Source organism: Desmodus rotundus, chromosome 12 (genome assembly GCF_022682495.2).
Source record: "Desmodus rotundus isolate HL8 chromosome 12, HLdesRot8A.1, whole genome shotgun sequence".
Classification (NCBI taxonomy): Eukaryota; Metazoa; Chordata; class Mammalia; order Chiroptera; family Phyllostomidae; genus Desmodus; species Desmodus rotundus.
Window position 1 is genome coordinate 53,575,205 of NC_071398.1, and position 26,851 is coordinate 53,602,055.

The 26,851-nt window shown below is 52.4% G+C and overlaps 1 protein-coding gene and 1 long non-coding RNA gene across 5 annotated transcripts in view; one reads left to right on the forward strand and one right to left on the reverse strand.

Annotated features, from left to right (window-relative positions):
• Nucleotides 1–26,851, forward strand: part of RIPOR2 (RHO family interacting cell polarization regulator 2) — a 117,020-nt gene that overhangs the window by 13,928 nt on the left and 76,241 nt on the right. For 2 of the 4 annotated variants that reach the window (XM_053915571.2, XM_053915572.2), the window contains exon 1: nucleotides 25,760–26,175. The exons of the other annotated variants lie outside the window; for them this stretch is intronic. In XM_053915571.2, coding sequence (XP_053771546.1) covers nucleotides 26,112–26,175 — 64 coding nt within the window. In that variant the 5' untranslated portion in view covers nucleotides 25,760–26,111. Of the gene's footprint in view, nucleotides 1–25,759; nucleotides 26,176–26,851 lie in introns of those variants that run through there. 4 annotated transcript variants of the gene reach the window in all.
• LOC139440481 (uncharacterized) lies at nucleotides 5,988–12,552 on the reverse strand. The gene is made up of 3 exons (XR_011650704.1): nucleotides 11,657–12,552; nucleotides 8,797–8,896; nucleotides 5,988–6,351 (listed from the first exon to the last, which is right to left on the reverse strand). It is a non-coding gene; the product is annotated as an uncharacterized lncRNA (long non-coding RNA).

The following is a 26,851-nucleotide window of genomic DNA, read 5'->3' on the forward strand; positions in this document are numbered from 1 at the left end:
CAGACCACCACTGAAGAACCAGGAGAAGAATCATCATGTGCTCAGAGAATAATGACCTGAGTATTATCCAATCAGAAGTCAGAACTCCCTTTTGGGAATGACTTTTTAATTTAATGACTTTTTTTTAAAGCGAGAGAAAAGAGAAATGCAATGTGAACACAGATGACAGCTGCTCAGCAGGTGGGACACTATTTTTGTGAATTTTCACGAACACCTCGCTCTGGGACGGCACTGGCCTCTTGGGACACTTCGCAGCTTCCCCCCTGGAGGTGAGCCTGCGCTCAGAGCAGAGGGACATGTCCTGGGAGTCCGGCTGCTTTTCCCCTCTCCCCCCCCCCTCCCAACCCGAAGCAGTGGTTCCTCAGTGGAGGTCTGAGGACGGCGGGTGGTCCTTGACAGCCAGAAAATCAAGTGTCCACAGCTCCAGGCCCACAGGGCAGGGCACGGGCGGGATGATGGAGTATATAAAAAAAAAAGTCCATGTCTCCAGAGCCAAAGCAGAGGAGGAGCCTGTGTGACGTGAACGTGATACCTGCCTAGGCCCTCAGCTACAGAGACCCCCGCCCCGGCTTTGACTGAGCGAAGCACCCTCTGAACCTGGAAGGAGACCCCCTGCCTCCCGCCCAGGGCCACTGGGCAGTTCCTCACGGCTTTCAGCAAAGGCGAGACTTGTTTGTTTTCCCCAAAGCAGCCAGAAAAGAGAGTGGGCGTCCCCTCCACTCTGCCAGCCTCTCACACAGCCGCACCTGAGTCCGTTCCCAACGCCTCCCCTCCCTGTGCTCTTGCAGATGTTGTCAGACCCGTGCGAGGCTGCTCAGTGGCCGCCTCCACGCTGGTGACTCACCTGACCAGGCAGGACCCGGGGCGACAGGCACAGAAAGGGGTAGGGGGTCCTAGGGCACCTTCACTGGGATCACAGTGACAACCTGCTGAGGAGCAGAGAGTACAGGGTCATCGGGATTTGTAGGCTTAGAGAGCAGGAGAGGTTTGAAAGGGAGAGGAAATTTCAAGGTCAATAGACAAGTGCAACTTGTTCCCCAAGAAAAGTTAGTAATGATGGCTTTAAGGTCTGACTCTGCCTTTGTGCTGTGAAGGTCAGGGAAGCAGGAGGGGCTATTGCACCCCGCCCACTGCTCTAACCTCAGTACACTGCTGGCCATGATGTAGTAGGTGCTCAATAAACACTTGTTGAGTGAACAATGAGTGAGTGAAGGCACAACAGAGGCATAAAAGCTTTGAGAAATTGTTCATTTAAAGCATATATTGGTGCCCTGGTGGTGTGGCTCAGTGGATTGAGTGCTGGCCTGTGAACCAAAGGGTGGCCAATTTGATTCCCAGTCAAGGCACATGCCTGGGTTGCGGGCCAAGTCCCTGGTTTGGGGCGTGCGAGAGGCAACCTCACATTGAGGTTTCTCTCCCTCTCTTTCTCCCTCCTTTCCCTTCTGTCTAAAAATAAATAAATCTTTTTTTTAAGTTATAAAAAAATAAATATATATTGGTATATGAAGGAAGAAAAATCTGGATTTATAGATGTTAACTATTTATCTCTGGGTGGAGGGATTAGAGGTTATTCTAATTGCTTTCCCTTTATGATTTTCTGGGATAGTCTCGTTTTCCTAGAATTAGCTCTTGTTTGTTTAACAGAAATATTTTCAAGTAAGGATTCAACATCCTAAAAGTTTAGAAGGGACTGTATAAAACTTGCAGCAGCTCTGTGTTGGGCGTGGAATTAAAGAGTTTCATTTTGTTTGTTTCCCAATGTTTTCTTGCTTTTATCCTCGGAAAACATTTTCATTAATGAGGAACATTGAACGAACATCGCTCGACTGCAGAGCGGGTGGCTGGTGAGGAGCAGAAATGTGTTTCTGGCGGTTCTGGATGCCAGAAGCCCAAGAGCCAGGTGTGGGCAGATTTGGTGTCTGGTGAAACACCCTTCCCGGGCCATCGGGGCATCTGCTTACGTCCTCACATGGAAAAAGGCGTTAGGGGGAGGGTGTCTGGGGTATCTTTTATAAGGTCACTAGCTCTATTCAGGCTTAATCCTCACACCCTCAGCCCCTGCCAAAGGCCCCGCTTCCTTCCACCATCATGCTGGGGGGCAGGTCTCAGCCTTGAACTTGGCGGACACGAATGTCCAGTCCATACCACCAAGTTAGGGAGTCCCCATGGTCAGAGGAAGACGTTGTATAAAGGCTGGGACCCCAGGGTTCTGTGACCATGAAGAAAAGACCCACAGGGAAGAGTTCAGTTGTGGCACATTTTTCAGTTGGTGAAAAAAATACCATGTCCATAGAGATTTAGTTTTTTAAACCCCATTAGAAATACTTGTCACATTCATCAGAAGCTGAATGGGTCCTTCATCCCCTCTGAGAAAGGGTTGTGTTTCTGACTCTGTTCACGGCTAACAATTATTTTTTTACTAAGATAAGACAGATTCCTTGTGCCTCTTTCAAACAAAACCTTGAGACACTGGTTATTTGGGGATATTTTGCCGGTAAACAGGTAAATGAGAGGACAATATATCAGTGTTGAGCGAATCCTAGGAAGACGCACATGGGTGGAGGCCCTGCGGCACCTCACAGACGCACGGCGAGTCTGTCTATATGTTGAGTTGGAATAGGGCGCAAGAATGCTCTGTGGCTGCTGTGGCTGAGGTCCTTGTTGGTGACGGGACAGTACAGCATTGCTGGACGTGTTGGGTTAACCAACATTTTCAGTATGGAGGACAGAATCCTCCATTTAGGTTGATGCTATGGCAGTGAGGACCTGCGCCAACCTCCGGGGACTTCTGATTCATCCCGTAAGGCCGAAGCCACACTTGCCACCAGAGGACAAGGGCAGTGGGACCCAGGGACGGGTCGGTGTGTTGGCAGTTCTGTGTCTCTGATTCATGGACACCGTATGCCTGAGCTTTACACCACCTGGTCCTTCCCGCCCGCCCGGGGCGACCCGGTCACAAGCACATTGATGGTCTCCGTTGGGGTCCCTTCGCATCTCTGTTTTCAGTAACTGGACCAAGCCGCTGACTTGAGCCTCTTACTTCAGTCCAGGAGCCTCCATCTGTGACTCCAGGGAAGAGACTCGAGGCTTCTTTCACATACTGGTATTTCCCATACGACACCACCTGTCAGCCGCTCCCTCGTGGAACCTCCTTCCACCAGGGCTCATCTGACAGGCCCCTACACATCTGTCCTGACCTCTGTTCCCTGGCTGGGGACTGGGACTGGCTGTACCAGAGGGACAGCTCGTGCCACACGGCACAGCTGTCCCTGTGCCCCGCCAGCCAGCCTCGGCTCCCGATCAGCCGGAAGTCAGGGATTCGAGACTTCGCAGAAAGCCTCTTACAGTCGGGAACATTCTCAGTGCATAGGACAGCAGGGCAAAGGGGCAGCCAGCCGCCCCGCCCTCTCTCCTCTGTTTCTGCAAAGTGGTCTCGGGGCTGAGACCTCAGGTCTGGTTTCACTTCCTGGGTCATGGATGAGTTCATGCAAACGCCAACCATAACTGAAGCTTCTCTTCCACAGAGCACTTATTAGGGGGCCAGACACAGGCCAAGGGCTTTGTCTCCTGGGGTCCTCCCAGGAAGTCTGTGGATAGGAGCTTTTATTTTTTCAATCACAGCTGACAAACAATATTACATAGTTTCAGGTGCACAGCCTCATGGCTAGATAGTCACATACCTCACAGAGGGATCCGCCGATGAGTCAGGTGCCCTTGGCCCCGTGGCCATCACACCATCGTGGACCCCGTGCCCTGCGCTGCACCTGACACCCTGGTGACTGTTCTGTAACCACCCACCGGGGCTGCCCACGCCCTTCACCTTTCACCCAGCCCCCGCATCCTCCCCTCCAGCAGCCCCCGGTCTGTTCTCTGTATGACAGAGGAATTACTGTAAAATTATTCAAGTTTTATAGATTAGAAAGTTGTGAGTAAACATACAATATTACGTACAATATTTTAACTAGTTCTGAATGACGATATTCACCCCCTCTGGGACCCCCACGATGGCCACCGGGCACACTGACGCGGTGCCTCATCCACGTCACGCAGAACAATGGGACCTCTGCCAAGCGGTCTGATTCTCGGGAAGTCACCCGGCACGCGAGGCACCGAGATCAAATGTTCTCCTTTCACGTCTAAGGAAATGTAGATGCTAAGATATTTTTTTTTCTCTCTGCAAAATAAATACCCAGTGCCTGAGTATGTGATAAGTTCACGCTTAGCCTTAGAAATAGGCCATCAGCAAAATGCAAAACACGTATCGAGCATGAATGTGACGAGGGCCTAGTAACAAAGCGAGCTGAGTCACTTAGAAACGGAACCAAAATACCCGTCCCTGAATCAGTGCCGCTCACACTGGCAGTGTTAGTCACACTCACTGCTGAATAATTCATTCCGTGTGAAAAGACCGCCCAGCTCAAAGAATGCGAATCCTGGAAGAAGCCACAACCTTTTCTGTGAACAAAGCCAGTAATTGTTAACAGTCCTTGGAATGTGGGTCTTGTTAAGGAATACTTTTGGTTTTCATTTTCTATCCTTTGGAATTATATGAACTTTTGCCACAAATTTGTTTTGTTTTGTTTTTTCTTTTCTTATGAGAGAAAGAGAAAAGATGTTTTAGAAGTCGGCAATTGCTAAGACACTAATAACCTTTGAAAGCAGGCAGCTCGGGCAAATTCTCTGGGTTCCAGTCACTTTCCATCCATCCGTTCTCATACCCCCCAGGCCGTGTCTGGGGCAAATTCTGCCAAACTGTTTCTGCCACACCAGGGACTGGCGAGCCCTTCCTCTCTCCTCGACCTTGGGCTCAGGGGATGATAATTAGCATTCAATGCTGGGTGCCAGAACACCTTCCGAGCCTGTTACAGGTGTTGCTGCCTCATGGAACCCTCTGGGCGGCCCTATGAGGAGGGGCTCCTAGGACCTGTGTTTTCCAGATGGCGAAACTCTGGCACAGAGAGGCAGAGTGATTTGCTCAAGGGGATGTAGTTATGAATCAGGAAAGGCAGGGGCTGGCCCCAGGCAACGTGGCCCCGGAGCCCCTTGGGGATGCCCACGAAGAAACACAGGGCACAGGCTGTGCTGCTGAGGGACCTGCAGGAGACCCTGGGCCTCCTCGGTGGATTCACAACTAGTTAGTACTGCCCCCGGAGCCTGCTCAGCCGGCTCCGTCAGGGCACAGCCAGAGGCCAGGAGCAGCGCCCCAGGCCCAGATAGAAAGAAGGCCCTTTCCTCCTGCGCCGTCTCCTTTGACCTTATCCCCTCCCTTCCTAAAGGCAGAACTCCTTCTGCTTCAGAGGGGAGTATGCAGGGTGAGCAAGGATTTCTGCTGACTGTTTTTGTTGGAGAATCCAGCGGGGCTCCACAGGGAGGGGAAACCTGGGAAAACATTTGGACTGATAAGAGCTTTCTCCTTCCCTTTGAGGCATGTGGACGCCAGGGACACAGACAGCAGTCATGGAAAACCTTATGCACAGATAAAATGCTTTGTAACCCCGCTGGCTTCCATCCAAGCGCTACACCCTTGTGTCCAAATGGGGGAGCGCACAGAGGCGCAGGCCAAGAGATGAGAATCCCGAGTATTCAAGACCCACCCCTGTTATATCTTGCGCAGAGGTGGGGAGCTGACCCCAGAGAAAGGAAGCATAAGAGTTTGAGAGATGCCAGGGACAATGGATGGAGGTGCTGATTCAGGGGACCAGAGCAAGGACTAGTGCCTGCCCCCCCCATACGTCCCGTCCCCTCCCGCTCCCTCTGCATCTCTGCTCCGCCCGACAGCCTCACTCACCTCCCCAGCTCCAGCATGAGGGACACGTCTGCCCTGCTGAGGGCAGGGACACGGCTGGAGGAGTGGAGCGAGGTGTCGGTGCCCGGTGCTGTGACTCCATGACGCCCCTGCCTTCAACCCATGCGCACCTGTGCCTCAGCAGGTGGAGAGTTTCGGAGCTTCGAGTGCCCACCATTCTCCCTTCACCTTGCAGGTGTGAGGGCCAACCGCTTCCCTAATTCACACACCGTGGTGGCAGCTGTGGTCGTAACAACACGAGGAAAAGAAAGGAGAACCGCAGCCTGACCAAGACCTTGTGCTTCCTTCGGGGAAGCACGCAACTCTACTTCTAAAATCCATTTCTCTAAAATTGCATGTGTTTGTAAAACATGGTGTTGTTGGGTCCCACTGAAGACGCCCCAGTGTCCCCATTCTGCTCACTGCGTTGATGCGTGGAAGCGCCCGCTGGGGCAAGGAGAAAGCTCCACTTCCTTTGCAGATTCCAGGATCCTGGTGAAGTGGCTGAGAGCGATTCAGAATGATGCCAGGTGTCTCCCGAGTTTCTCAGCAGCATCTCAGCAGCTCTGGGATCAGCAATGATGGGCCACGGAACAGCAGAGAGAAGCTTGGGTCAGCATTAAATCCTCAAGGCCAAGGGGCTGTCTGGGCTTCTCCAGTGCATCCTGGCACAGGGGGTTAACCTGGGGACGTAGCTCCTCCTAGACCCTTCCTCTTGCACCAGCTGTCCCACCTCCAGTGCGATGCCTGGTGGTCAAAACGGGCTCACTAGTCACCCGGTGGCAATACTAATGTTTGTTTCCAGTCATGGAGTTCCCACCATGTGTCAGAGACATCACCTTCTCCGTTTCTGTGGGGAATGCATTTCTGTGCCCACCGTGTGGAGGAGGAAAGTGTGGCTGGGGGCTGGTGACTTGAGGCGCCAGGAAAGGGATAAGGGGAGATTTGAACCCAGACCTGTCCATTTTAAAAATCTGTGCTTTTAATCTCCATGCTCTTCACCATCTTGCTGCCCGTACTCAAATAGGCTTGTAATTTTTCTCTTTTATTTTTCCTTTTTTTTTAAAGATTTTATTTTTTTATTTACTTTTAGAGAGAGGGGAAAGGAGGGAGAAGGAGAGGGAGGGAAACGTTGATGTGTGAGAGAAATAGCAACAATTGCTGCACGCCCCCTACTGGGGACCTGGCCCGCAACCCAGGCACGTTCCCTAACTGGGAATCAACTGGCGACCTTTCAGTTCTCAGGCCGCACTCAATCCACTGAGCCATACCAGCCAGGGTGGCTTGTACTTTTTCAAGGGAAAACTAGTCACGTGGATGACAGATGGGCCATTGTGCTGGCTCCGGGTCCCCACACAATGTGGAGGAGGTCCTCAGATCCAACCTTTCCCTTCCCCAGCAGAGCGGAACCGGAGGCTTCCCACCAGCCACAAAAGTCATGTTTTTCAACCCCAGCGAGTCTGTGACAGAAAGAATAAGATCCAGATTTGCATGACTGTCCCCGGGATCTTTGCGAAATGGGAAGCTCCCTGGGTCTGGCTGGCAGAAAGCATAGCCCTCCTGGTGCTGGGGGCTCCCGAGGGGCACGGTCCTGCCCATAGGCCCGTGGACACATGGCGTGAGTTTTGAAAGCTAGAAAAAGATGCCTCAGCCTGTGTGGCTTCGTTGGTTGGAGCGTCGTCCCTGGTCAGGACACACACCTGAGTTGTGGTTTCGAACCCTGGTCCTCAGCAGCCCCTGAAGGGGGTGGGGCAGATGGTCTCCAAAGTCCGCCTTCTGTCTGCCACGGCTGTTCTGTGCGTGGTGCCAGAGGACAAGATGCCTCTGTCCTTTATTCCTGGGCAATGTCTTAGCCCAAACTCCCCCACATCCTCCTGTCTCGTTGCCCACTCGTGCACCCTGCACATGCAGCCTCCCTCTCATGCCCAGAACTCCCGGAAAACAAGTGGGCCCTGCCCAGCCAGGGCCCTGAGATGCCACAGGGATGAGAACAGCCCCTGCTCTTTCCCCAAAGCCTCCCCCAGAGATGGACTGGCACTCCCAGTTTTGTACCACTTCCCCATGGGGTGACGCCCCTCCATTTGGTCAGCCACTTGAGTCAATCCGCAGAAACAGGAGGGAGGGAGGCACTGGCCCCGGGAGCCCCTCCAGGTGTTGAGGGTCACAGGGAATTATAAGGAGGGTGCTGGTCTGGAATCACTCCCCCACAGCTCCCCAGGGCCCCGAGGGGCTTGGAGAGAGGCGATGATACCCCGGAGCTCCTGCTGTGAGCCAGGTGCCCAGCCTGATAGTCCCCTCTGAGGACGATGGCACACAAATCTACTTAGTTAGACACAGATTCGTTGCCATGACCAAGTCCAGGTACCGCACAGTGACTTAAGGAAGCCCGTTACTTGATCTTGGCTCTCCTTGTGCATGTGGCATGGGTTCGCCGGGACCACGCTTGCTCTCCAGCCTCCTGCCCCTTCTGGCAGAAGCACACGCAGGGCAGCCTTCCCATCACGTGACTTCACCGGGCATAATTGTTGGCACGAAAAACCTCCCGGCTGCGTTTCTGCACAATGCCGGTGATTACAGTGATTAACTCAATCAGGCCCAATTTCATCCTCCTCAAAGGTGTAATTTCCCCTCGCAGCAGGGCCCGTCACGCGGCACCCCAGCTGTCTGCGTTGCACGCCCGGGACACGCGTTAAACCAAACGTTCGGGCCTGGGGCTCGGGGATTTTGTAACCTTAATGCTGTAATGATAAGGATGGCGAGACTCAATAAAACCCCATGCAAGTCTGGTCTGTGATCTCCCAGATCACAAGGGTGACTTACTTCGGTAGCTGATATAAAAAAATGCTCCCGTGCTCCCTGAGAAATTGCCCCCCGAATGTTTCAGTCCTGGAAAGAATCACTCGGTCGGTTATATGGACGTCTCTGTTGTATCGTTATTGTTATTGTTATACCAGGGGCTTCGCCAGGTGCGTTAGCTCAGGTCTGCGGAGTGTTTGATGCCGCCTGCTCACCTGGTCAACATGCTGCGGGTGCCCTGGGGTCCCGGCTTGAGATCCCGAGCGTCACGTGCAAAGCCAAGAGAGCCCCACAGCTGCCGTCCCTCCTGTGGAGCTAGAGAGAAGGAAGTGGAACACAGCCAGAGTGAGAAGAAGCGAGACCTCATGCTCCCTTTTCTGCTTTCCATCCAGTTTCATTGTTTCTCCACGTGAGGCGATCGCTTTATTTCCTGCCGCCGTTGACTTTGGGCAAAGTCAAGGCGCTCAGCTCATTCCTGTGTGATAATCAGACTCCTGCCGACCCCCAGGGTTGGAGACCCTACAAGACAGAGAGCTGGTGGATCCAGAGTGTGTCTGCCAGGTGATGTCATTTAGATCGGGGAAGTGGTGGGCACGTGGAGGGGGCTTGGGGGACTTCCAGCCCTAGCTGGGAGCACAGTGGTGTCTGCCCCATAAAAATTCATTACCTATAGATTTGTGTGCTGTTTCATTTTTTCTGTTTTATTGTACGGTAAAACACTTTTTAAAAATCATTGATCTGCAGACTGTTTGTAAGAGTCCGCCATCTCCATTGGACCAAGGGACTTGAAGCCTTGTCCACCTACAGGACACAGGACAAGGGCCCCCGAAGACGTCCAAGCCCATGCAGGCAAGACTCAGCCTAGGCTGCCTACTTGCTAACACCCCTCTTGAAGATTAGCAGATGAGCACCCCTCTCTCTATTACGACACTTTCATAGAACTGAGGTGACCACAAGATTTACATCACTTTCTACATAACGGCAATCTACACTCTTCCGTTTTAGCACACAGGGCCCTTTTCCAAACGCCATCCCGTGAGCAGATGAAAGCGGAAAGCCTACTGCTACAGAGAACCAACTTCAAGCTTCTTTCCCCACCTCTCCAAGCAGTACCCGTCACTGTGAAAACCAAGTGAAAAGACAGATGACACAGCAAAGGGACACGTCCCTGAGATCGACGGCTTCCTTTTAGCAGCTGTGTCATTGGCACGACAGACAGATCAATCATGTGGTGGTTGCAGAACCCCTTAAGAGCCTCAGTTCTGCGTTTCCATGGCGAAAAGTCCCAGGGACAGACCACACAGGAAGCTTTTCTAACTGGTGCCGACCACGCTCATCCCTCAGTGGTGTCTTCCAAGTCCGCCCCTTCCCTTTCGTTCCCATTTTCATCCCCACGGCCTCTGCCCTCCATCCAGGCTCAGCATCCCGTCTAATTCGTCTCCAGACTCCCCAAACCATAACTTATGTCAGGGTAGCTTTGTACTCATCTCTCCAGCAAGGCCTTCAAGGGCCATGTGGAAACCTGTTGTTTCAACTCTGAGCAACATATTCAAGCAGCAAAGCAGCAAACTGAAAAGAATGGCAGTTGGAAGATATTCTGCCGTTTTTCAGCTGTCGGTCAAGGCCATCCCCCCACGTCGCAGCCACAGGTCCTATGCCACACCCTCCGTGCACCCTCCACCTCACAGGCCAGGTGCAGGGCAGGCGTGCGTCCCGCTCTGTGACTTGTCCGCTGCAAGACCTGCAGGAGGTGCCCCGCCACTGTGGACCGCACTTCCCTCCCTCGCTTGTCCAAAGAGGGCGAAACAGCACCCACCGCACGGGCTGTTCTGGGAATGGGACGCAGCGTCTGGGAATGGGACGCAGCGTTTACGGAACGCCTAGAACAGCGCCTGTGCCCCGCAGTGAGTGCAAAATCAACAGGGACTTTTCTTACTGCTGTACCCTCAGTGCCTGTGGCAGCGCTTGGCACACAACTGGGGAAACTGAGGCTCGCAGAGGGCGCGTGACTCGCCCGGAGCACGCAGTGAGTCAAGCTGGAACTCCAGCAGGCCAGGTTCCTCCACAGCAGCCCTCTGGACGTCATACCTTGGCCGCCTCCCCCCACCCACGGATCTCCACACAGCAGACTCCTTAAACCTTGCTCAAATTGCGTATTAAAATATCAAGAACATCAGGACCTTTCCACACCCTGTCCCCCACTCCGGCCTGGTATCCCCCCGACTTCCCATCAGCATTCCCTTCCTCCTCCGCACTTTCACGGCACTCTGGCCCGCAGCCTGCCCCATGCTGGAACTCGTCTTTTTTATCTGCCTTGTGTTGGCAACAAGACGGGAAATCCTCGAGCAGGGACTGTGTTTGCCTTACAGCTCCTGCGTTCCCAGCAGGGACCAGGAGGGCGCCTTGCCCAGAGCGGAGGCTCTTTAAGTGTCAACCAATGGATAAATGTACACAGTAGGAGCTAGATGTGGGCGATGTCCCCCTCATGGTCCCCCTTATTGTCCCACTGCCCCTTTTTGTGCTGCAGCACTTCTGCCGCTCCCTCCTGACTGTGGGGAGAGGAAGGCTGGGAGCTGGAGGTGGATAACCCTCACCCCGTCACATCCCTGTGTGAGGGTGTGTCCCAGTGCGCCGGTGTGTGCATCCCCTCTGGTACTGACGGTGTGGAGGGAGTACCTAAAATGAGTTGCCTGCATCCTTTTCTGGGGGTTCAAGGAAACCTAGAGAGGCATCTTCTTTTTTTGCTCCCTGAACTTGGAACCCATTGAGACTTAGACAAGGGAGTCGGCAGAAGAAAATCAGACTATCCCTACACGTTTCCAGTGCAGGAAAAGGCCAGGCTAGAGCTTGTGGCTTAGTCCTGTTGGTCAAGCGATGGGCTAATCCTGTCCCCCCAGAATTAGGCGGAGTTACCCTCCCAGCCACAGCAGCGCTGGACATCGGCTGGCCACCCCCAGGGAGCATTGCCCAGCACAACTTAGGGTGTGCAGAGAACACACCGGAAGCAGAGAGGAGGGGCTGGTTAGGGCTGCTCAGAGCTGCCTTGCCAATCCACCAACCAGCCAAGTCACTCACCTTCCACCGAGGAGGCTGAGTGAGGGACGAGGACACGAGCTCTGCGTGGCCTCCTCCAGGGGGAACTTCCACCTGTCTCCACCCTTTGGGCTTGAGCGTCTTTACCCCCTTGGTTTGCCGGAAGTGAAGCCCCCTGTCAGGGAGATAGCCCAGCGGTCCACTGGGGCAATCCACCCCACATTCCTGAGCGGGTCCTCCCGGGGCCTGTCCTGGGCAGCCCTGAGAAAATTCTGGAATGGATCAGAACAGTATACTAATTAAATGAACTCCAAGGCCACCTGTAATGGGATGAATTATGTCACCCTAAAAAGATATATTGAAGTCTTAACACACAGCACCTCAGAGTGTGACCATATCTGGAAATCGGGTTACTATAGAGGCGATTACATTAAAATGCGGTCACACGGGAGTAGGCGGAGCCTGTAACCCAGCGGGACTGGTCTGTTTACGAGAAGACACAGAGACACAGGGAGAAGGCCCCGGGAAGACAGCAGAGACTGGAATGACGTGCCCACCAGCCAAAGAACACCAGGGGGACAGGGTGGTGACCAGACGCTGGGAGGAAGCAAGGGGCAGACCCTCCCTCAAAGCAGGTGAAAGGAATCTGCTGACACCTTGACTTCCTACCTGTAGCCTCCGTTGCTGTGAGAAAATGCAGTTCTGTTGCTTTAAGGCCCCCAGTTTGTGGTGGTTTGTTACGGCAGCCCCAGGAAATCAATGCACCGCCCTACACCCAAGACCGAAAGTTCACCGTGTCTCACCCCAAAACACAGGTGGACGCGTACTCAGTGGTCCTCCTCCGAGAAGCAAGGCTTCATGGAGGCACTGCTTGTACTCCTCAGAATTACAGACTCAGTGGCTACACTCTGAGAATCCTTTAATTTCTTCTTTCCAAGTGCTCATTCGTTTTTTTTCCTACATGTTAAAATAAGGATTCAGTGCACTGGCAAATAACTGAGAAAAAGATGTGCCTCAGAACTACGGTGGTGTTGATCTGGGCTTTCAGAAAGACTTTATTTTCATTTCCTTTCGGCATTTAAGCAGCCTCTTTTTTTTTTTTTTTTTTTTTTTTTTGCTGTAGAAATAGATCTAATGGGTATTAATATTGTGCTAAATTAATTCTGAGATTTGTCAGCGTCCATCCATCCTTAGACCGTTTCAGTGAAGGTGTCTACGCGAATTCTGTTTGCTCACTGCAACCTTCATCAGCCTACGCATTTGCACAGGTTACCGCCTGGTGCTACCAGGCCCTGGGTTACCATTCAGGGTTCTGCGGTGCGTCGCTATAAATCGGTTTATCCAGCTCTTACTCCTTGGGCATTGCAATATTTCTCCATTTTTGCCTATTTTAAGTAACACATTTTTGTATGTATCTTCTTCTCAGAGATTATCCCCTCAGGTGATTTTCTGAAAGCTATTAACAGGGGATACCATTAGCGGCATGTTACACGTCGCCCAGTACTCTGCTATCAGCAGGCGTGAAGGATGTTTAAAGGTCCGTTTGGCAGATGTGTAGAACCAGACATAGGTGCTTCTTCATAGACCTTGAAAAGAGCTTGTGTCATAATCAAATCACAGCTCAGCTGTGTGCGTTTCCTCCCCCGGCGCAAGGGTAACCTCGCCTGCCTGCTCAACCCGTCGAGTCCTCGGGGGAGCCCTTGGCCATCTCTGAGGGGCTCTTACTCTATTGCACAGCTAGAATTACCACGTGGCTGTGCCCTCTCAAACCCTAAACCGGCGGGATGGAGAGAAAACTGGCTCTTTCGCCACTGAGCTCGGGGCCGAGCGGTGGTCTGAAGACGCGTCCGGGTGATGCGGCTCAGCGGGGGCCTGCGGTGTGCATGCTGTCTCCAAGGATGGACAGTCTCTTCCATCAAAAAAGAAGAAAGCACACATTTGATGTTTTTTCTTTTCTTTCAGTAATTGTTGGGAAAAAAGGAAAGTATGAAGAACAAATTTTAACGTGTGCATGCCAAGACAATTCAATGGGGAAATTTTTTCAACAAATGGCGCTGGGACAGCTAGAGAGCCCCATGCAGGGGAATGAAGGTAGACCCCTCCCTTTCCCCGTAGGTCAAAATTGACTGAAAAGGTATCCTAACCTAAACGTAAGAGCTGAAACTATTAAACTCCTAGCAGAAAGCATTGGAACAAATGTCAACGTGACTTCAGTTTGGACAATGGTTCTTACAAAGCACAAGTAACAAAATATAAATAAATAGCATTTCATCAAAATTTTAAATTTTTCTGTATCAAAGGGCATCATCAAGAAAACACAACAGAGTGAGAGAAAATACATGAAACTCACATGGCTGACAAGGGAATTGTGCACGCCGTACATGAAGAAGGGGTCCTGCAAAGATGAGTAACCCAATTTTAAAATGGGCATAGACTTTGTACAGACATTTACCCCAGAAGACCTATGTGCCAATAAGCACATGAAAAATTGGCCGACATTATTAGTCATCAGAGAAATGCAACCCAAAACTACAAGGAGGTAGCACTTCCCACCCACGAGGACGGCTACAGTGGAAAAGGAGGCAACGCAAGTGGCAACGAAGACTGGGGACTGAGACCCGCACGTGTGGCCGATGACAAACACCTATACACGTGTGCTCGCGGTGGCCTTATCATAATAGCCAGCAGGTGGAGAAAACCCAAAAGTCCATCAGGTGGTGAACGTACGAAGAAAAGTTATCCAACCACTAAAGGGCATGGAATGCTGCCCCCGCTCTCACAAGGACGAGTCCTGCAAACATTTTAAGTGAAAGAAGCAAATGGGACCGTAAATCCCATGACGTATATGAAACGTACACACATCGGGAGACGGTCAGTAGCCCGACGTGCCTGGGGCTGGGTGAGGGCGGGAGGCTGGAATAGGAGTGACTCCTAATGGCGGCAGGGTGTCTTACTGAGTTCTTGAATGTGTTCTAAAATTAGATTGCGGTCGGGTTGCACAACTCTGAATATACCAAAAACCACTGGACTAACACAGTTTGAATGAATAAATTTTAGGGTGTATGACATCTGTCTCACTAAAGATGTAAAAATATTTTTAATTGTGCATAATCCCACCACCAGAGATAATACTCTTAACACTCGCCATGTCAAGAAACGGCAGACCTCCTGCAGAGTGGGTTTCATGAGTGATGAAGGCGAACGTCGCCTTCTCTCCTCTGCGTGGCGAACACAGCCCGGGGATCACCCACGTTTCTATCAAAGCCAGGGATGGTGATGCGGGCCACGTCGGTTAAGCCAAGAGCCAGGTCTTAATCACTGATGCCCCTTCTTTTTACCTTCTGTCCAGTCATGCTCCTTCAGAACAACACTTGAACCCACATGCTTCTCTCCCCGATCCAAGAGCTAGTTGTTTAACTTTTACCGGCATACCTGTGACAGACTGTTCCTAACAGCTACAATGACAAGGTACTCAATAAATGTTGGATGGGTAGATGGATGACGGATGGTGGATGGATAGATGGATGAATGATAATGGATGAGTGGATGATGGATGGTTGGATGGTGGATAGATGGAAGCCCGGATAAATGGGTGGTTGGATAGATGGATGGATGGATCATGGATGAATGGGTGAATGATGGATGGATGGTGGATGGGTGGATAATGGATGAATGGAAAGAATAACAAAAGAGGGGAGAGTCATAGAGGCTTGAAGACAGAGATAACAGCCGTGAGAAAATGTTGGCTGGGTGGGGTGTCTACTACTCTGCCCTTTACTTCACCATCTGGCCAGCCAACAATCTCAATCGTCCTATTTCCTTCTTTTGAAGGTTTCCTGTGTTGCGTCCTTACATACTGTGCAAAAGAGCACAACCTAGTACAAAAAGTGTGGTAATCCGATTACCGAATTCTCCGTTGCTTCATCGCATTTCAAAAGTGGCATGAATTTTGCATGCTGTCCATTCCTCTGGAGACGCTGTGTGGCCACGCGCCCTGCCCACACGCAGACGCCCACGGTTCCCATTCATTACACATTTACAACCAGAGCCAAGGGAAGGGGGGGCGGGGCCCTGCTGTGGCCAGGTTATCTTCGCCACAAGTTCCGTTCCCATGTGCCATCTTATCCCAGGGAGCAGAAAGAACAGGGAACTAAATATCACCCCGGGGCTGGGCAGTCCGAATGAGGGACCCACAAAAAGCTTATCCAGAAAATACAAGAAGCAAGGTCTAAACCTCTTTTTAAACCCAACTTTCTTACTGTGCCCTACCATGAAATTTCCCTTACACCAGTTTTTAATGTTTCTGTGAAGTGTCTTTTATAGAGTTTTCTTTTGAGTGCATTAAAGAGAGGAAGTGGGGAGGGCACTCTGGGGGCAGCAACCTGGGGCAAAGGGCTGGAGATCCATTAATCACGGCTACGAAGCTTCGCTTTGGGGTCCATCTGAGAGCACTTCCAGGGGATCCTTTCAGGGAGGCCATGTCCTTGTCTCTGGAATTGGATGACCTACTGTTCAACTGCAGTGCTCATGGGCTTGCTGATGAGCTCATACGGGAAAAGGTCCGTCTGTGCCTCACTCACAACGGCCTGGGGTCTGCGGTCCTTGCAAGGCAACACAAGGCCTTCACAACATAAAACCCCATCAGACCCCCTGTGATGCAGCTTCTCCAATGTGGGGAGGCGGACAAAGGGCATCGCAGAGCAAAGCTGCGTGCCCACCCTCCAGCGTCCGTGTCGGAGGAACCTTCTAAAGTCTGACCACCTAGGGGACCTGAGAAGGGTGGAATCACCACTCCTTCATTTAGAAGAGGTCTGGGGGCCACTGGTCTCCATCAGAACTGAAGGTCTTGCTTGATGTGTTTCTCCCAGGACCTCGAAGTCTAAAACTGACCCATTTTATCTAGGTCCTGCGGCCTCCGCTCTAATGCCTAGACCGTGTTCCAGGAGACCGCAGAGGCCAGCACAGAAAATGAGAGTTAGAGAAGTCCGCCCCCACGCAGCTACCCGACTCACCCCACCTGTCCTTCTGCCCCTCTGGGACACGCACTTGCGGCTTTTTTTACGTGAATGTGTTTTCTCTTCCCTGAAGCGGAGCCGGTGGGCCATCCCGGGAAGAACTTCCCCGGCGGGGAGGCCAGCCTTAGCTCACCTGCCCCTTGAGAACATTTCGGCTTGCTCTACATGCCGTCTGGGCCACGTGACCTGGGCCCTCCTGCCTCTTTCTTTGTCCTTAGTCTCCCCATTAGTAAAGTGAGGACGGTCACACCAAACTCCCCATCTTCCCTCATGGGGAACTCAGAAGAAGGAGCGACACCCACTCAGTTTCTTGGGAGAAATTCGCCTTATTGGTATCTAGGTCATCACCAGGAAGGAACCATGAGACCTGAGGGCATGCAGGAGCTAACACGGGGCCCAGGCTCCCCGAGAGGGACAGGACTGCTGGAGAGGAGGGAGGGAGGGGCCTTGCTCTGGAGACCTGCATGGCCAACGCCTCCCCTCACAGGCTTAGCTGGTCCCAGCAGGAATGTGCTAGGATTACTACTATCACATCACATCTGCCATCACTGGTCGCCCGTTCCTTTCGGGTGAAGCTCTTATGAGATGCCGCAGGGTGAAAGAAACCCTGCTAGGTGCTACCGCATCTGCACTGGGTGCCTGTGCAGCGCCCTGCCCCGTCCGAGCACCCAGGACATTTATACCACTTTATAAATAACACCCACACCACGTGGGTGCCCCAGGCAGCTGGCTGCATTTGTGGACTTGTGCTTGAGGTCACATCTAAGTTAAGGAGCAAATAAGAAGACCTGTCCCTCCCCCATTCCCTCCACCCCACTCTACACAGTACCCAAGGCTTGCTCTTTTTGTACTTTGTTGACACATCCAGATGAAATTTCCTAAGAACGTAATTCAGCCATCATTCTAACACTTCTCCACTGGCTGCCCCCTCCCCAGGGTGGGCTGATGCCCTTGGGCTTTCCTGGGCAAAGGAGTCCTGGCCTCCTGCTCTCTTGGGCAGGAATCTGATCCCTGGGGCCTCTCTTTCACCCCATCTCCACCACACGAGTTCATGATGGGAGAAGATGGAAATCCACAGATTAGAAAGCGGGAAGTTGACATTCATACTGCTTCTGGCTTCTGCAAAGTGTGTGCTAAAAAAACCCACCTACCCCCCTCAGTTTGCCCTGAACCAGCCTCTCCAATTTTCCTTATTTGCTGCAGGAGCTGAGAGGCCTCCCAGGAAGCTGGCCCGACAGAACCACTTTCCAGAACGCGATGGTCGGGGTGTTCTGAGAGGCACTGACACCCTTCCTGTGCAGAGATGGGAGATGAACATCATACTCCCCCTTTCCTCCCCTCCACCCTGCACCTTCACACTGAACTTGGAAGGACTGGGGTTCATAACTCTGGGGCTCCTGGGGCAATGGAAGAAGTCTCTAAAATCAGCCGCAGAAACAGCTTTAAAGCTTTCGACCCCGTGGTTGTTTCGTGAGGTTCAAGTTTTGTTTTTTGATTCCTGTTTTTGGAGGGCGGCTGCCCTCTGCTCACCTCCCCCTTGAAGCCGCAGGGGTTTTTCCTTCCTGCTTCTCCTCCTCCAGCCCCAGCTTTGGCTCGGGTCCACGCCCTTGTTTACGGGCCTGGTTCACCACTCAGCTCTGCTTGTGGTCCCCGAGAGGATGGGTGGCACTTTTCAATCTATCACGCCTGATATGGTTCTAGGAAAAGAAAAAGAGGTCTTGTTTTGAAGAGGGGAGGAGGAGGGGCTGACACGCCTGTGCAGGGAGGCACAGCCACAGGCTGCCCGTGCTGCTGGAGAGAAATCAGAGGCCTGTGGAGGGAGAGGGCAGCCCAGTGCCTCCAAATGCAGACTCACCGGTGATGATGAAGCTTCCCCTGGCAGCCTTGGCTCACACGTCAAGGGGGCACTGTTTATAGAAATAGGCAAATTTATTAGAAACTACAAATTCCCATGTGCATTCATCTGAGAGAGGCCGAGAGGCTCTGAAGAGAAGGCTGAGCTCACCAGCTCCCTGATCCCAAGTCACCTCCTCCCCCTTTCCCTCTTCCTCTCTTTCCTTCCTTCCTTCCCCGCCCCCCTTCCACCTTCTCCTCCTGCACTAGCTTTTTCGTTTAGTTAGAGGGAAGGGAGGAGAGGGCAGCTCCCTTTGCCCGGTGATGTTCAGGGCTGCTCAGTGAATGGTACAGCATCGGAGGACGGTTGAGTCGCCTCTTTCTCCACCCGCGTGAAGCTGTGTCCAGGCCACACTGTTTTCAAAGATGAAAGGAAGCTGCTTTTGCTACTTCCGTTCTTTGGAGGAAAAAGCCTAACACCATTGCCAGGGGGATAGCCTGGGAACATGGGAGGGCCAGGGTCAGGACAACGGGGCCCTTGGCCCTCCCAGCCGGGCTGGGCCCTGTGTCAGTGCACTGGGCCATGGCACGCCTTGACTTCCCTCCACGCTGCGGCTCCACTGTTGTGGTGTGCACTTCAGAACAGAACGTCACACGAGGAAGGGACCTTCGGGGTCCAGACTGCCTGGGGAAACACAGGAGCAATGGCGATTCCTTAGCCCAAAACCTCCACTTTCTTCATGCAGACAGACTCAGATGCATTTAGGCCTTTCCTGGGAGCAGGTGTGAAGCCCAGGGAAGGTGAACCCGGAAACTGGGGGTGAGACGTAAGGTGTTGAAGGCTTATCCAGGCCCCAGCTCTGCCGGCAGCCTTCCCACAGCACCCCGGGGGCAAATGTGGGGATTTCCAGGATGGCTGGAATTTCCACTCCGGGAGTATCTCTGGAGGTCCTCCCACGGAACCTCTCAAAAAAACATGCAATCTGGAAGTATTTTCTTTCCAAAAAAGAAATATTCTGCCTTTTCTCATGCTTTCTTCTCTTTCTCCTCTCTCCTTCACTCCCTTCTTTCCTTCCTTCCTTTTTTCCTTTTTTGAAGGTAGTCTTTGAAATATCTCTTGCCCAAAATTACTTTTCTGTCTTCTGTATGGCCACAGGTCGCTGAGACATAGATCTACAGGGCCCAGCACAAATAACGCCCTTTTTTATTACAACCTCTTATTACAAAACCACACGCATGTCATTCTGTAACAGAACCATATCCCACTCAAGCACACCATACAACGTTTTAGGTGAAATGTTCACATTAAAACTAGAAATTATTACACCCCTATTGTGACCCTACCCACCACATATGAGCAGGCCTGACTTCTACCAGACCCTGTATATTAAAGAGACACCAAATGGGGAAGAGTTTTCAAAAACATTTGGCCAAAATCAGAACATAGCAAGTCCCCAATTCTAAATCCTTCCTTTCATGGCTTTCCCCAAGGGGATGGAACTCTGGCTGAGGCTAAGGAGGGGCAGGTCAGGAGATGAATGGGCCACAACCCACAAAGTTAGTCCCCGCCCAGGTGAGGGACTGCCGGGACTCCCTCCGCGATGCTCAGACTCCAGGGCCCGGCTGCCCTGTGCTTCCCAGCCCCGGATCCTGGGTGCTGGCCCTGCCCCCTCCACGGGAGGTCTGCACCAATCCATGTCACCATACGTGTCATCATTGGCCACATAAAACATGCATGGGCATGCCCTTCAAGATCTGGATGTGTTTCGCATGTTTTCCTGTTGAATTTGTGCTTCTTCCCCATCACGCCCCCTCCCCCAACAGAATTTCAGCTTATTAAGGCACCTTCTCAGAAAAATTGTCAAAAAAGGAAATCAGCTGAGTTAAAAGTTTGAGGTTATCCTGACTGAGGAACAGAAGGAAAATAAACATTAAAAAAAATGATTAGAGTTTTAGAAGACTGTGTGAGACCCCATCGAGCGTGAAAAGTGAGAGAAAAAGGGGAAGAAAGAATGTTTGAAAAAATAGTCACCAGAAGAATCCCAGGCTTGAGGAAAAGCATTAGTCTGTACATACAGGAAGCCCATGAACTCCACTCCACATTAGCTCAGCGAAACCCACACCGGAGCACATGATAATCAGACCGTCAAAGCCAACAGCAAAGAGAGAACCTCGAAGCAGAGAGGAGAGATGACTCACCACGAACGAGGGATCCTCAGTAAGACTAACAAGTGATTTCTCACTGGAAACCGTGAGGACAGAAGGTAGGGCATAACATAAAGTGTCAACCAACGGTTCTGTACCTGGCGACACCCACCCTCAAGAGTGAAGGAGAAACGAGTCCGATGCCAGAACTACGAAAGCTGCGCAATTTTGTTTATAGCAGAAGCATAGTGTAGACCTGCCTTATCAGAAATGACCCGAGGGAGACCTTCAGCTCGAAATGAAGGGACGCTGGACAGTAGCTTGAAGCCATAAAAACAGTAAAAATAAAGAACCGTGGCAGAGGTAATAGCGAAAGAAAATATACAGGACCGTACGGGTGCATTTTTGCGTATAACTTTCCTCCCGGGTTTTTCCAAAGGCAGCTGCATAAAGCCATAATTCTAAATCTGTGCTGACGGGCACACGGACACACGTGAACGTGTAATTTGTGTGGGGACGACAGCGGAGAAGAAAAAGGGCCGAACTGCAGGTCTGAGTCAGACTCCGCATCTCCAGGCGAAAGGCCGGGGAGCAGCACAGCCGGGCTTGCCGCTTTGTTCTGTCAGATCCCCGCACCAGCCCCTCCGAGGCCCTGGAAGGCGTCACTGGGTGCCGTTCCTGACTCAGCGACCTCGCAGTTGGGCCGCTGCTGTCGCAGTGGGAACCACGCCCTGTGCTGGTCTCACCACAGCAGCGCCCTTCCACCCGGTTCATCAAGTAATCACTGAAATTCTGCTACACGCCAGAAAATATTATATTTTTGCCATTTGACAAGAAAATAGGTATAATTTTGACTTGTTCACACCAGACAGCTATTGTTGTGTTAGCTGTTTCTTTTCTTTTCTTTTCTTTTTTTAACGATCTCAGGGAAAAGAGGTCAGTGCCCCGACTAAAGAGGCAGGTACGGCATGTTTTAAAAGTTCTTGGGGCACGCCGGTGGGAAATCGCTTCCTTTGGCGAGGCTTCTGCCAGAGTGGAGAGCAGGGCTGTTCACTGGGCAGTTCCCCTCATTGTCGCAGGTCCTACTGAAGAGGACGATCCTGTCCTACAGGCTTCTTCAGCATCTGCTGTAAGTGACCCTCAGGTGGTCCCTACAGCCAGGAGATGCCCCTGAAGCGGTGAGGTGAACGGAGGCCTGCACAGCCTCCCGGGGGGCTGTCACCCCAGAAGTGGGTGCCGCCTCTTCCCCGCATGGAAGCAGGAACGCCATTAAAAACTAGGCCCCTTTAGTCCTAGCAGCTTGGCTGCGGCATTCTTCGGTTTGACACATTGCATGTATTATTATAGGCAGAGTCACCCAAAGATAAGATTATTTCTGGTACAATGGGGTTTTTTTTACCTTCTTTTTCTTCCTTGATTCCAACCACTCCACATAGTTTCAATTCCTCTTTCCTACTTTGTTCTCCTTTCTGTTTCAGGACATTTCACCCCTAATCATTTCACATTCTTTCCCACTCGAGAAACACCTACTGTGTTTCAGCCACCGTGGGAAACGTTTTAAGTGGACATAGAAGGGACTGTGCACGTTATGTTGGACATATGAAAACTGACACGGTCATTACTATTTTGTGATGTGAGAATTCAGGTTATAAGGATTAGCTCTTTATTAATTGTGAAACTTTTTGCACGGTTTACGGTTTAAAAAACAATAACTTCGCACCTGTGAAGTGCTCAGAGGGAGAAAATGTCACCAGTGTGAGCTTTTGTCCCACCAGAGGACAGGCTCCACAACTTTCTCTGCCTCTTCTGGAGACTTCCATAACGAAGCGCCCCAAACTGGGGGGGCTTAGGTAACAGACATTTATGACTTCACAGCTCTGGATGCTGGAAGTCCAAGGTCAAGGTGTCAACAAGACCGGCTCCTTCTGTGATGGAGAAAGGGGGGTGTTCCCGACTTGCCCCGTGTCTGCCGGCTGGCTGGCAGCGTCACATCAGCGATGGCCTTATTTCCACGTAGCCACACTTTGAGGTCCTGGGGGTTAGGATTCAACAGAGGAATTGGGATCCACAGTTCCACCCACCCCAAGGAAACGGGCCTGCAGGTTAGACCAACTTGCTGACTGGGTGGTTCCGAGGCGGGAGAGACCTCCAGGGATGCCGGGGTGACCCGATGCCCCGCAGCTACCCCAGAGCTGTTGTGCTGGGAGCAGTGGCTCGAGCGCTGGCGTTAGTCCAACCGGCCGCTCATACCTGTGTGTGCCCACACAAGTCCCGTGAGCTCCTCATCTGTAAACGGGGTGAGACCCTCCACCTCTGGGGTCACGAAGATTGAAGGACAAGGACAAAGGGTGAGGAGTGTTGTGCCACCCAACGGGGACACCCATCCTCTCTTCCAGCCCCAGCAAACGCAGGCCACAGCCAGTGTCCTGTGCAGGGGCCCACGGTTTTGCATACGGTATAAAACACACAACACTCACTTGTCCTCTTGCTGTTTAAGTCTGCGTGGCCATGCTGACAACTTTAGGCACATTGCTGTCCAAGAAATCTCTAGAGTCTAGAACTCTCTACACTGGCCTGGCGGAACCGCTTGCCCATGGAACAAACCCCTAGGCCCCCTCTCCCGGCCCCTGGCAACCAGCAGTCTGCATCCTGTGTCTACGACGCTGACTACTTTAGACACTTCATATAAGTGCCGTCATACAGTGTTTGTCTTGTTCGTGACTGGCTTACTTCATTTAGCACGGTGTCTTCCAGGTTCAGCCATGTCGTAGCATAGGGCGGGACTTCCTTCTTCCTAAGGCTGAATGACATGCAGCTGTGTGCGCACAGCACCTCCCGCTCACCGGCAGACCCTTAGGTGCTTCTGGACCCTGACTACCACTGTCAACGTCGCCGCGACGAACCTGGTGGGCAAGTGCCCGTTCAAGACCTTGCTTTTAAGCCTTTCAGATAAATGCCCAGAAGTGGAATTGCTGGGCCATGTCACAGTCGAATTTTTAATTTGTTGAGGAAGCTCTATACTGTGTTCCATAGTGGCTGCACCGTCTTACAGGCCCCTTGTAATTCATTTAATTTAGGTAATTAAGTGCAATCCTTGACCACAAACGTCACTTGAGTGCATTGGGGGAAGGGCGGTGGGGAGTCGGGAAGTGGGGAAGCGAAGGAAGTTTAGAGGAAGGCCGCAGCCAAGTGGGGGAGGGGCATGATTGACATTTGGGGCTGAACAGTTCTTCTGCGCAAGCCACACCCCGTGCCTTGCAGGAAGGTTCCCGAGACACTGATACCAGTAACACCCCCGTCATTGTGCAAGCCTGAACACCCACACATTTCCAAACTCTCCCCTGGGGTGGTCCCAGCCTGGGTGGTGGGCAGTGGGTGGCTCCAGCAGGCCCACGCTGTGCATGGTCGTGGGGACCCTGCAGCAACCAGTGCTGCGGGGGGGGGTGGGGGGGGTGGAGGAGCCCACTGCTGGTACTCAGGCAGCCCTTCACAGCTACCTGCCAGAGTGCCTCCGGGGGGTGCTTTCTCAAGGCCGGACTTGTCCAGCTCTGTGTCTTGTCCACTGCCTGGGAGAAACTGGTGTCCTTTCAAGGGTGCACTTAGGGGAAGAGGGAACAGGTTTTCTGCTTGCAGAGTAGCACCAGGGGGCTCCTCAGGAGCCCTTGTTAAGACAAAGAGAGACCAGCACACAGCTGTCAGAATGTCCAAAGTCCAGAACTCTAATGACACCAAGTGCCACAAGAACGTGGGACAGCAGGGAGGCTCCGTCACTGCTGCTGGGTGTGCAGGCGGTGCGGCCACTATGGGAGACAGCCCAGGTCTCTCAGACAATCGAACTTACCTTATCACACGATGCTCAGTACTGGCCCAAAGGGCCTGAAAACGTACGTCCACACAAAACCCCCACATGGATATAGCAGCTTCATTCACAACTGGCAAGACTTGCAAGCAACCAAGGCATCCTTCCGCAGGTGACAGATAACTGTGGAGCAGCCAGACAATCGAATACTATCAGCTCTCAAGCCATGAAAAGACATGGAGGCCCCTCACGCACATGTCACACAGGGAAAGGAGACCATGTGAAAAGGCTACATGCTGTGTGCTTCCAACGCCATGGCATGCTGGGAAAGGCAAAACTGTGGAGGCAGTGAAAAGTTCAGCGACGGCCAGGCGCTGGGGGTGGATGGAGAGGCAGGACGCGGGATTTTCAGGCCATAAAACTCCTTCGTATGATTCTGTAATGGTGGCTTCATGACACTGTGTAATTGTCAGAACTTGGAGAACGGGCAACACGGAGAGCAAACCCTGCGTTGAACTGTGGGCTCTGGGTGGCGACAACACGTCGGTGTAGGTTCCTCAGGGGCAGCTCCTGCGCCCCTCTGATGGGGGTGTCCCCAATGAGGGGGGCTGTACAGGTGTGAGGCAGGGGGTGTGGGCAACCTCTCTGCCTTCCTGGCAATTTTGCTGTGAACCTGAAACTGCTCTGAAAACAAAGCCTATTGAAATATATCCACTTATCACAACAGCCTCCTTAGTAAATGAAGTCACCAGAAGGAAACCCCTGGGGACCAGGCTCCCCTCCATCCTCCCCATTTGCATTTTCTGAGCTTCTGACCTGCTGGGAGGTTTAACAACTCAGCTAAGAGCCTGGGAAACCGGCCGATGCAGGGGCAACACCACTCGAGAACTGGGTTTGAAAGGCCACGCAAACTCAGTGCCGGGGAGCTGGCCACTGTGATGCCACGGCCACGGGCACGCACGCAGAAGCTCCCTCTGGGAGGAGCCGCCTGCCGCAGGACATTTTCTCCCGTCCGCTGTAGCGATGAAGTCCGAAGAATCCGGCCGGGAAAATATTGTGAAATGGAAGTTGTCTGACCCAGACTAGTCATCTATTTATTGGTCATAGATTTAATGGGCCCAGTAAGAGACTGGGTTTTTGTACGTCAGGGTTCAGCATCATCAAGGTTCAATTCTCCAAATACAAGATGTTTGCACGGGGAAAGGACAACTGTCACTAATTACAGGGAAAGCCAGGTCCGGGGCGGCCGCATTTCTTTCAGTTACATTGTCATTGAAGCAAACCCAACTCAGGAGAACGTGAGCACTTCTCTTTCAACATGACTCATTGTGTGCAGATTCACACGACAGTTAAAGAGTCCGCCTTCCTCTTTAAGGAACAATGAGAGTTGTGGCTTTGAAATAGAATTCATGGGGCTCGGACTTGGAGCATTATCTGTGGGGAGATCCCACCGGCTGTGCAACCCCTTCCAGGAAAATTCCTCCCTCTGGGTCTGAGGATGGCCCTACCTGGCATTCAGGCTGCAAAGGGCTCAGGCAGCCTGTTCATATGAATGAAGCCGCTTTCTCAGGCTGAAGCGGAAGCTGCCCTCCCCGGGGCTTAGGCAACGGGGAAGGAAACCACCCAGGGCAGTGTGGCAGTGGGGACGCCAGGGCCACTGCTGGGACCACCTGCCCCTGCCTGCCGCACACAGACCACCCTCGCCATGGCGCAGTCTCTGGACCCCGAGGAGTTCCTGGTCGATGAAGAGGATGATATTTTTGGTGAAGGTAAATAAATATGTCGTTCTGCCAGGAGCCATGCTGATGTGCTGGAAACTCCTACCCAGTTTGGGAAAGGACTTGAGGACCTTCTTACATGCGTTCTGGACGGGATGGTCATGGCGGGTATCCTTCTGGACGCCCAGGGAACCTGGGACAGAGCAGCGGGGACCAGGGAGTGGAACCATGGCTCTATATACTTATTTTGTCACGACTAGACCAGATTGAGTTTAGCTTGGAAAATAGAACTACATCTTTTCCCTCCTCCCCTCCTGTGCTCTCTCACCCAGCACTTTGATGGAAGCCTGCAGCAGCCGGTGGACAGGTGGACCCCCGCTGCTTTGACCTGCGCTGCTTGCCCCACCCACCCTGGGTCTTTCCCTCACTCCTCCTCGGACCCCACCTCCCCCTGCCTCTCCCTCTCTTTTCCAGGCCGGATGTGCAGCCGGGACACCCACTGGCACACGGCCAACTTTCCCTTCCTATTTCACTGCTTCCCACAGGTAGAGCCGGGCAGTAGGATGTGGCTGGAAGGCTGTGATTTTAAATGGTCATCTGCCGCTGTTATCTTCAAACGCTGCCTACAACAGTGACCCGTAGGCTGGGACTTTGGGGAGCTGTCTGAATAAGCGGTATTCTGGACTCAGGGACCTCTGAAGTTCGGTTGTTTTCCCTAAGAAACCAT